The sequence below is a fragment of the Periplaneta americana genome, chromosome 14 (assembly GCF_040183065.1).
Source record: "Periplaneta americana isolate PAMFEO1 chromosome 14, P.americana_PAMFEO1_priV1, whole genome shotgun sequence".
In the NCBI taxonomy this organism is placed as follows: Eukaryota; Metazoa; Arthropoda; class Insecta; order Blattodea; family Blattidae; genus Periplaneta; species Periplaneta americana.
This window is the reverse complement of record NC_091130.1, coordinates 153,528,815-153,540,859: the sequence shown is the minus strand read 5'-3', so window position 1 is coordinate 153,540,859 and position 12,045 is coordinate 153,528,815. Positions and strand designations below refer to the sequence as shown.

Sequence of the window (12,045 nt, the reverse complement as noted above, 5' to 3'; positions counted from 1 at the left end):
TATATATATTTTCGTAATTTCCTCCATGGTCTTTTCTTTTAATATGCAATGTAGTGGATCAGAAGTTCACTAATTTAAGTCTTTTTTTTTTTTCAATTCATGTTCGATTTTCCGATAAGTCAGTTTTTTAAACATTATTTATTATACTTAAGTCTGGTTTTCAACGACGGGTTTTTAATGCCAAGGAAACTCCTTATGACGATGTTTGTGGAAAGATTGGAATAGTAGAGGTCTCATGTTGTAGATTTACAAATTTTATACCGTTTATATTTTGTTTTTCATTAGCCTAAATCGCGCACAGTTACAATTCCTATCTCGTATTGTGATGTGAGATGAACCACATTTTCTCTTTTCCCAAACCACGCAATTACTTGCACTTTTTTCCGTAGTACATGTTTCCTTTTGACACTTGTAGAAGACATTTTGCATGGAAGTTAAACAGTAGGCCTACGGCCATTCTAAGAGTAGGCCATAATGCGTAAGGATAAAGGTTTGTAAAAAACATTCTGTAGAAAAAATTCGTACTAATATTATAATGTACAGTATTTCATAATTTTTCTGCAAGAGAGAAAGACAATCGGATAATCCACCAATCGGTTAATAGGGTGATGGATAATCGGAGTTTTACTGTATATCTATGCAAATAATGATTTACTTCCACCCAGTAAAAAAGGCATTTTGCCAAACATCCGGGTTCTAGTAATGAAACTTTGCACACATATTCACTAGCCTATGCATGAAATGCTGCATTCGTTTATATAGATGGTTATTATTTAAGAAAGCTGTGATTTTTTTATGTCGGGAAGTGATGTTAAAAGAAAATCAAATGTTCAAAGTTATATCTTGTTTACTAATGAAATATATTGACAAGGAAAAAGTCAATACACCAATTCATTATAGGGAGTCTTAGCTTCATTTAAACTTTTGGGAAATTATGTATCCATCCAATGCCTACCCACTTCACTTTATGTGGTTCGGGTTCCGTATATTGCAGATAGATGGCAGGACTGTGACCCATTTTCTAGTTGCACACCACTTCAGTGGGCCACACTGTACATTTTTTGGAAATGTCTTTATGTGAGGCCCACATAAATGTTTACTATATATATAAATTCTAAATTTTAGACATCAGCCCAAAGAATTTGAGTGACCACAAGGGTCCTGAATACAATAAACATGTACAATAATGTGATGTGATACATTAAAGAAAAAAAAAAGTTAATTGTTTAAGGCAAAATAAATGAATTAATTGAAATAGAGATGATGATGTAGTATTTGAAGAGAATCCTTGATAATATTTGTAAGGACAGACATTACATAATCAAAGGGAATGTGAAGTTCCTTAAGATAATTCCATGTGAATTTGGAAATAGAACCTCTACTGCCAAACAGCAAACCAATGACAGACAAAAAATTTATTTCCGTGGCACATGTATTTTCAGCAATATCTGATGTAAAAGAAGAAGATACAGTGAAAATTGTAGAAATAACAAAAGCCCATTAACATGTTACCTTAACAGTTCTCTCTTAGAATGTTTATTTTTTGCTGAAAATCCTAGTTCGCTTCATAGTCTTTGTGCAGGTAGACTAAGTACGTCATTTGACTTCAATAAATGCGAAAAAATTGTCAGTTTGAAAAAGTCAGTTTGAAGTATCGTATTGTGTGCTGAAATTTTATAAACTTGTGCTTTGTGAAGCAAACTGTTTCCAAATCACTCCAGGGATGATTCGAAAAAAGAAAAACTGTGAGGGAAGGAAATGATTTCACCGTTGAACAGGCACATTACCTGTAGTTTATGCAAAGGCGTTCAAAAGGAGAACCAATATAAGATTCATTGTACAAAAGGGCAACCTTTAAATTTTCAGTTTCTAAGTTGGTCCCAATTAATTGTCTTCTTCTTCTTCCCTGCAAGTATTAGGCCAAATGGCCTGTTACGATCTCACAATTGAATTTTCAATCCAGCGCTTCTTTGGACGACCGAGAGATCTCTTCCCGTTTGGACGATAGTGGAACATGACTTTTGGTATTCTATCTCTACGCATTTGATTCAGATGATTTATCCAGTTGTTCTGATAATGTTTTACGTGATTAATTACAGGTTCTAGTTGTAATTCTTCCATTACATCTTCATTGCGTTTGTGATCCCATTTCGTATATCCCGCTGTATATCTCATAAATTTCATTTCATTAGCTGTTATTCTGCTTTCGTCTTTCTTCCTCAATGTCCATGCCTCACTGCCGTAACAAAGTACAGGTCTCGCCAAGGTCTTGTAAAGGCGAATTCTAGTATGCCTTTGTACTAAAGAAGGTTTCATAATGTTGTTAATTATTCCCATTGTTTTGGTGTATTTAGAAATTTTCTGTGAAATGTCTACTTCATCGAAAAGAGATAATGTGTATCCGAGATATGTAAAATAATTTATCTAATATTTTTTAATCTAAACATATTTTGCTAGGCTCAGGGTATTTTCCGCAGAAGGCCATAATTTTAGTTTTTTATTTATTGAATTTCATATCATATTTAATTCCAATTTTGTTAAAATTAAAAATTGAACGTTGTAATTCATCGTCTGAGGATGCCACCAGAGCTAAATCGTCTGCAAAAAGTAATGAATCTAGTTGTAAATGTCGCTTGAGTTATATATATCCATGAGGCAATTGTTTCCATTCTCTAATTATTTGATTCATATATATAATAAATAGCAACGGTGAAAGGCCGCAGCCTTGTCTTACTCCTGTATGAATTTATTGTCACACCTGACTGCAATTAGATTTGTTTTGTAGATATTGTATTTGTTTGCTATAAGTTGTTGTGTAACATGGTCTGCGGCTAATTAATTGTACGATACTAAAATATTACTTGGCTAAAATTGATTGAAAATTTATTGTTTAAGATATGAAAATAATGGTACAGAAGCTGCTCTTGGCTGATTATGTTTTATAAAATTTTATATACTATTGTTATTATTTAAAAAAAAATGTCTGTAAATGAACTTCTTAGTTTTTAACTGCATAATGTTTTCAACCAACACTTCACTGTTTGTTTACACTAAATTTTCATTATGGAACAGGAATGTACTGATTGAATTTATTTCTTTACTAGCCATACCCGTGTGCTCTGCTGCACCCGTTAGAAATAAATATAAAGTAATTACATAATTAAAATAGGACATTTGATCCAGGGAACATTCGTGTTTGATAGCAGGATAAATCGTTTAATATGTTCCTCAATTTAAATTGTATTAAAAAAATTAAAATGCGATCATTTTGGTCCAGAGAGCACTCATTTGGTCATAAAAATTATTTTAGGAAATACAGGAAACGAATGCCTATGAAGTTTTCTGTGCATAAGAAGCTATTTTAATCTTACCTGTCCTCGATTCACTCAGAAGTTACTGTAATAACATTATAGCATTATGTCCATCTAGAGAAACTACACTTTCCAGTGGTGAAATAATAATTAATTATACAAATCGGTTAATTTAGCTTCCGATATTACTTCATACAAATACAAAAACCTTTTCTGTAGGCTACCGTATGTTTCATAGCTTTCGATTGTTGTTGTCCAAGGCCCCTTATAGACGAAGTCATTTGTTTTTTTATTTCATTACACCACCTTAGATGGCGTTATTATAATTTTGAAACTCATTTATCTCATTAAATATCAGTCCTATCAAATTTTTGCATGGAATAAAACTTGTCGGAAATTATTTTTAAAGAAACTTTTGTTATGTAATATTTTTCATGAAAATTAATAATTAGGGAGATATTTCGATTTATTCAATTCAAGTCCCCTTATAACTCCCCTTTTAAATAAAATATTTTGAATGTCATATAGCCTAAATTCTAAGTTACAACGAACTTAATTTATATTCCAATTTTCGTATAAATCGGTTCAGCCATTATCGCGTGAAAAGGTAACAAACATCCAGACAGACAGACATTCAAAAAATTTTTGGAAAATCGAAAATTACCAGAAAAATTTCGGCTACAGATTTGTTATTAGTATAGATTGATATTTTGTTTATTTATTTAGCTAGCCAGGTAGTAGGCAAAGTGAGTACAAATTAAAATTATTAAAAAAAAAAAATGTTTCTAGTCACTACTGTAAGAGCCAGGCTCGTGTACGGTGTGATCTTATATGTGATATATATGTTAAAAATATATGCAGAAAGTTTTGTTGGAAATGATATACATAAGTAATGGAATTGAACATTTTCACTAAGTGTGAACATCTCTTGCCGTGTGCTGGTGATATTGTGAAGACTGAGTTTACATGTGAGAGTACAGAACTTCCATGGCTTCCTGGACCCTTTTCACACGAAGTGCCTCATATCTTTGCATGTATTTATTATTTTTATCAGATTTTATTTTTGTGATTTTAGGGTCTTGAGGGAGTTAATTTGATGTGTGTTTTGTTTTAAATGATCTAGGTGTAATCTTGGAATGGGCATTCAACGTTGTGTGGATTCTGCTTAAAAGAAAAAAATAAGAAAAAAATGAGAGAAAAAAAGAAGAAAAAAGTGAAAGCATCAACATGAAAAAATAAAAAAAATAAATAACTGATGCGAAAAAAAAAAATACAAAAAATAAAGGACCTCTCATATAAAGACTGATATTATGATTGTTACTATTGCCTGATGAACTCATGCATTTCAAGTACCACTTGGTGGTTTATAGACAGGAACAGGTGCTGAATTGTGTTATGTTTGCGTATGTATTGTAATAGTGTTTCCATGTGGCAGGTTTATAAATTGGTAAAAAAAAAAAAAGATTGTGCATTTATATTTGAAATAAACATCTAGTCTTACAAGAGAAATAGCAGTTGCACTTAACACTCAGTTTTCTACTTTGTTAGCATTCAGTATCTCAGACATTACTAGAATATGTGTAAACTCATGTCGTATATGATGTTTTGCACCTTCTTTTGCAGTTTTTATTTTTGTGTACATATTTCAGGAAGTCTGTGTATTGAGTATGTCTACTCATAATGAGTGTGTTCATAAATTTTCTATTTTGAAAGAAATGTATATAAATGTGTATATATAACTTTGTAAATATATAGTTTTGTACAAATATATTGTTTCATATTATTTAAAAATGTGTTTTATTTGAGTGGCTGGTCTTTTTAATACAGGGCGTTCCAAATGATTCTGTACAAGCCTACATGGCAGATAATGCAGTGTGCTGATGCAGCAGCGTGTGATAGTTCGATACCCACTCTCCAGAGTGAAAATTACACAATATCTGAAAAATCATATCGGTTACTAAAATGTGTTAATTTTGCACATGACTTGGTTATGTGAGAGAGTTTGAAATGACTTCTCTCTGCTTTTACACATTCCAGCATCTCTTTAGAAAATTGGTGTTTACACTAGAACAGGCGTCTCAAGGCCAACGCATAAAAATTGTTACAGAGAGCAAGTGTAGATAGCGTAGTCAGCTGAAGAGATAAGCGCGGTATCCGAAGATAGCCGATCGCTGATTCATGTCACACGCATGAGCGAGCTAAGTTGTCGCGGGAGAAATTCCACAAAGCTGCACTTTTTGAGTTGTACTGTCACACTAGATGGTTGTTTTCAGAAGGAATGAAATTTCCTAAGTAGTTTGCAGTAATAATAATAATAATAATAATAATAATAATAACTTTATTTTATAATTATATATTGAGTAATGTTACGTAATTATTTAAGCACAAGGAATTGGCAACCCTACCCCATTATCTCCTGGCCTAGTTGCCTCATAAGTGGTGTCTTGTTGGTATCACTTGTGAAGTTCAACCTTTCTTCGGACAGTTGACTAAACAACAACAATACTTCATTTCTAGTAAATGGTTTTTGGTATGTCTTTTTTAAGTTTATATTGTATTTAACAAAATAAAATTCAATTAAATAGTAATAATAAAATTACAATTAAACATGTTGGTTGTTAAGGTACAGTACATGCAGAGCGAATACTTCTGTTAAAAGAGCAGAAATTTTATGGGCTGGGTTAACAGCTAATAATATCAACCGTAGATGACGTATTTTTCAAAATGTGTTGAACTGACGATAAATCATCATCAATTTGTAAATATTATATGTAGGCCTACATACAGTATATATTTAAATGAAATTTAGGACGTAAATAGTGATTTAATTTCAAGATGTACGTGTAAACAGTGATTTAATTCCCACGTGTAGACTAAATAGTGATTTAATTTCAAGACGTATCATGGAGGACAACAATGCTGCTTCAGAAATTGGTGAGTTTAATATTCAAAAACATTATTAGAATTATTTTTATTCGTTCCTGATTATGATTATACACTTTAACACTTAGGTACATATTACTAATCTAATTGTTAAACTTGTGAAATTAACAACTTTTTAAAATTCACTGTGTAAAATAATGAAACTACAGTATTATGGTACTCTATCTTAGTGACTAGTTTCGGCATAAAGTCTCGCCGTTAATTTAACAAGTTTAACAATATTACATTCATGATATAACCGTGTAATCAAGAATGAATCTGGAAGACGATACCAATTAATTTGTTTGGTTCTTTGCTTATTAAACGTAGAATATTATTATATAAAGTAACGTACACATGTATTAATTTAAGGGCAGTTGGTCGATATTGCATGTAAAGTAATGATAAAAATAGCCTATCTTCAAGCAGTCATGAATGTAATACTATTTATCAGAGCTTTTTTTATTTTTTTAGTGATGTATGTATACACATTAAGTTTTAAAGTAAAAAAGAATGGTTACTATAGAGTAAATATTTATTCTTAAAATAATTTTTGAATTTAAATATATGTTTTTTAATAATTCACTACATGCCTGAGATTTGATGCACTCTATTAAGTTATCATAGCACACATTGAATTGAAATTTTAGCCACTAACTGCTAATAAATACTAAAACACACCCTACCAAAATTAATATATCTGCAATATTGTAGGCAAAGGACTTGTACCAATCTTCATCGTCAATTTTGTTTTAATTTATTGACGGTGTTGATTTGTATAAGCCCTATGCCCATAATATTACAGATATATTAATAATTTTAGTAGGGTATGTTTTGGTATATATTAGCAGTAAGCAGCCAAAATTTCAATTCAATGTGTGTTACAATAAGTAAACAGAGTGTATCTAATCACTAGACATCGGATTTTTAGGCACTAAAAATTGCAGTTTTAGGCGCCTAAAATAAGCTCAAAATTTGTAAAATTAGGCTCTATTTTAATGAAAATAGGCATTTTAGGCACATCAAGGTATCATACTTATTTCTTTCACTGAAATTTTTAGTTATACACTAAAATACGCACAAAAAAGTATGTTTAAACATTAAAAAAGAATACTATATTATATTTATAAACAGAGCTGCACAAATTTAATATATTGAAACTAATGAAATAATGATTATTGATATCAAGTTTACTCATTTTAAGTTATTGAAATTCAGTTCCATGCTCAGACTTTATTATAATTATCTGCACAGTACACCACCAGAATTTTTTCTAAATTCTCCACAGTTAACCTTTGCCTTTTGTCACTGAGAATCATTTTGAAAGCAGGCGCAAAAATACAAAGTTCCACTTATTGTTGCATTTCCTGGTAGTGTTAACACTAGGAGGGCCATTCTTTTAAATATTTTGTAACGGTTTACCCTACTAATTCGCAGTTTTACGACTTTTCATAAATATTTCAAAAACACTCTTTCTCCAAAAATTGTGATTTTATGACACTCTGAAGGGCAGTATAGCTAATCGGTTTGAGACCGAAAACAGTCATTTTTATAATATAGTATATCTCTGAATCGGTAGCAGCACATGTTGTGATTGTTGCCTACTTCAAAACTAAGGTTGGTTCTTTGTCGGCATTTATGCCTCCAAACATGGTAAATTTGGTGAAATCTATTGCGAGTGTCGTGAGATTCAAAACATTTTGTTTCCTTTATCAATTGTTTCATGGCCGGTGTAAAGCAAACTTTCCACTTTTTAAATGCCTTAAATTTCGCAGTGAATGCATGTATAAATTATAAAAAGTAAGAGTAAAATGCGAAACTTTACAGTGAGTTAGGCATTTTTAGGCGAATATTAACAAATTAGGCTCTAATAACCGTTTTAGGGCACTATAAAACTCTTTGAATACCTTTCAATTTCCATGAAACACAAATATTAATAATTATTTTTACTTTTCTCCTAAAGAAACAAAATAGGCATTTGCCCTAGAATCCGATGTCTGCTAATCACAGACATGTAGTGAATTTATGTCTAAATTCAAAAATTAATTTAACGGTAAAGATTTATTCTATAGTAACCATTCTTTTTCATCTTAAAGCTTAATATGTATACACATATCAAAAAATGGAAGAGCTCTGATAAATAGTATTATATTTATGACTGCTTGAAGATAGGCTATTTTTACCATTATTTTTCATGCAATAACGACCAACTCTCCTTAAAGGAGCAGTCCGCGATAAAATTCCATATTTCGATTATATTATAGGATGTTTACCAAAGTAATCCTTGGATTAACGGCGTTTGTCGCATCGCTCTATGCCTTTTAGTTTGCGAAATATTAAAGGTCTTACTGCAAGCTCTGACGTCATAACCACTGATCGCTTCATAAGACTGCGTTGTAGTTCCGTTTGACATACAGCGTAGAACGAGTAAATATATATTCACACGTTACAGTCAGTTATTAACACGCTTAGGACCTATCACATGCATATACTGTAATAATAATAATAATAATAACTTACCCATTTTGAATTTCGTACTCATAGTGATTAGAACAACTTGGGTCTGGTAAGGGTTCAAACTGAAAAGGTTTAATATGTCAATCCATTATAACCTAAGTCAACGCCTTCACTGAGCGAGTGAATGTGAGACGTGAAATATTCGTTATGAATGGACTGCAAATACGTGTTTATCTCACGTCAACAATAAATTATTAAATGGTTTATATTATTCTGTTGCGTCATAGTTGTTGAGTCACACGGTTTAGGCTCGAAGCTATGTTTGGGGGAACCTCTAAAACATGTGGATCATCGAATTGCGGCAGTTGATAACCACAACTACTTCCAAGACATTTTTCTGTATAGTATCTTCTCTCCACGCATTTTTCTTCCAGCTGTATGTTTTGTCTTCTACCCATCGTTTAATGGCTTTAGAGTACTGGAGTCTGGAGCCAGTTACATCTCTTTTCACGTTGCAATTATGGTCCATTATCGCAATCATAGTTCTTGTTACCATTCCACCATATGGAAAGTGTTTTCTCTTAGGAGTGTAAAGCAATCTCTCGTTATGGTATGATTCAAATTTGCTGGTGTGACAAAATTGATTAGTCTGATTTAGGTCTTTCAAAAGCGCAGGGTTACATACAACTTTTTTCAGAGCATTGTAATCGCTGGATCCAGGTTCGATCCATTCCCTCTCACTATTGTATGGGTGAATGTGTGCACATTTTTTATTATGTCTCTGTTTCTTCCCATTCGTGTATATTACAAACATGATTTAATACAGAAATGAATCTGTCTTCTAAGTCGTCAGAATCACCTTCACATGTAGCGCAAGACCACAGAGGTGATTTATGATGCTCTCTTTCCACATTTGTGCGGCTGCTTTAAGCTTTTTGTCATGTGCCAAATGTCAAATTGATAGCCCATCCAATCATAATTGGTCCTTATCAATTTCCTAATTCCTCTATGGCGGTCCGATAGAAAGAGGGTAATGTTCATTTTTTCTTTTAGGCGATCTAGAACTTTTTCGCATGCTGCTTCGCCTACAATTAGACCTTTTCGCAGAACTACTAAGCCTATAATCTTATCTGAATCGAGGTCCATTACACTGTAAGTCACATACAGTATGTAACAATCTTGTTCGTACAGTAATATTGTTATTAAAAATATATAATTTTGTTAACGAAAATATAATTTATTTTAATGGGTAAAATCAAAATATGAAAAAATAATATCTTCTTTTCAGGATATAAAATAAGCTTCATGAAATTTTTCAAATTAGTATAAATAAACATACAAAATAAAAAAAATGTGCACATTTTAGGCAACTATTACACAAAATTAACATCTTGTAACATATCTTTTGGCGCTAATAATCTCCTTACATCTTCTTTTCATTGAAGAGACAAGTTTCTTGCAAACCTCTGGAGTGATATTCTGCCATTCTTCTGCCACTATTCTTTTGAGCTCCAGAATGGATATTACCTTGCTATTTCGTACCCTGCTTTTCAAAATTGGCCACAAATGTTCGATAGAATTTAAATCCCCTGATTGAAGTGGCGTTTTGAGTTGATGGGGAACGTTCCAAATGAGCCAGGTCTTGACGATTTCGGCGGTGTGTTTAGGGTCATTATCATGTTAAAATATATAACTACCCTGGAAGCCCATTTTTTAGCAATTTCTTTCAAATTTGTCACAAAAATACTCTTGTACGTCATTTTATCCATAATTCCATCAATGAAGTGTACGTTTCCGACTCCAGAGGAAGACATACAAGCCCATATCATGATGGAACCACCTCAGTATTTTACAGTAGGAATAGTATTTTCTTTCCTGAAGGCAGAGTTTGCCTTGTTCCGCACTCTGTTGCAACCATCTGAGCCAAAAAGATTTATCTTCGTCTCGTCGGACCATATTACACGATCCCAATAGTCCTCCTCTTTAGAAACGTGTTTATTTTCAAATATAAGTTTTTTTATTGTATTTGACTCACTAATAAAAGGTTTCTTACGGGGAACCCTGCCATGATATCCGTGTTTTCACAGTACACGACGAATGGTCTGACTAGATATTTCTTTTCCTATAGTGTCTTGTACTTGTGAGCGCGGTTTTTAAACATTTAACCTAGGGTAACGACGAATTTGTTGTACAATGTATCTTTCGTCCCTTTCATTTAATTTTCTTTCTTTTGGTTTTCGCCTAAAATTCTTCCAAGACCCTTCATAATTAAATTTGTATACAATATGCTGAACTGTTGAACAATTCTACTTATTTCCCTTAAAGATTTGCTTTGAACAATAACTTTGCTCAGATCTTCTGAAAGCTGCTTTCGCTTCGCCATCTCGTACACTACTGCCATGCTTGCAAGGTAAAAATGTAAACAAGGGAAGCCACCACCCAGCAATAGCAAGCACGAACCGGTTGGCGTATTTTGAAACGGTGAGATAGGGTAAGACTTGTAAGTGTACGAACAGAAAAGTTGCATATCCAACACAACGAATAATGGAGATTTTTTTTAAATAGCAATAAATGTGTTATAGATACATTATAATTAAATTTAATAGCAAATATTATGGATAAACTGCACACAATTATATACGTGAATAAGAAAACAAATATTTTTTATCTTATTTGACAGTTAAAACGTACATTATCACAAAAATAAGGGCTGTACGAACAAGGCTGTTATATACTGTATTTTGCACTGTAACTACTGAGTCAAATTGGCCATCACCGCGATTCGCACGTTTTTATCTTTCAGGGAATTTATAAGTTGTTCATGAATCTGAAAATAAGTACATCTGACTGTTGGCTCTACGAATTTTGAAATTATTTCATAAATTGTTGTCTTGCCGATGAAACATAGTTGTAAGGTTTTTGAAAATTTTTTTAACAATTTGTATCTTATATCGCACAAGTATAACGCAGAACTCACTGCTATGCTTCACCTCTGTTAGGACTTCCACTCCCAATTACGGGCATTCTGGGACACTGCATTAACTTTCAGCAATGGTCCTATTGTTTCTACCAAATATTTGTAAAAGGGGAATGACAAATATTACAGAAGAAAAACGAAATTTGTAACGCTGGCCAGAATACAAAAAAAAAAAAAACACACACACACACTTTTTGACTCCCTATTTACTTTCTGTTTCATGTACAGCGTCCTCGGAACCTGATAAATTAGAATTTGAAGTTTCTTCTTCTATTTGAAAATATATCTCTAAGTCAGTTTCTACTCCCCCACATCTGATTCACCACACACATAAACTACGACAAAATCTTAGGAAACAAGAGTACGACAAATGGTGTG

At 32.4% G+C, this 12,045-nt stretch overlaps 1 protein-coding gene across 1 annotated transcript in view; it reads left to right on the top strand.

The window, feature by feature from the left end:
• Positions 1–4,600, top strand: part of LOC138713872 (serine/arginine repetitive matrix protein 2-like) — a 66,338-nt gene extending 61,738 nt beyond the window's left edge. Inside the window, exon 11 of the mRNA XM_069846346.1 lies at positions 4,435–4,600. Coding sequence (XP_069702447.1) covers positions 4,435–4,440 — 6 coding nt within the window. The 3' untranslated portion in view covers positions 4,441–4,600. The remainder of the gene's footprint in view (positions 1–4,434) is intronic.
• Positions 4,601–12,045: the final 7,445 nt, after the last annotated feature.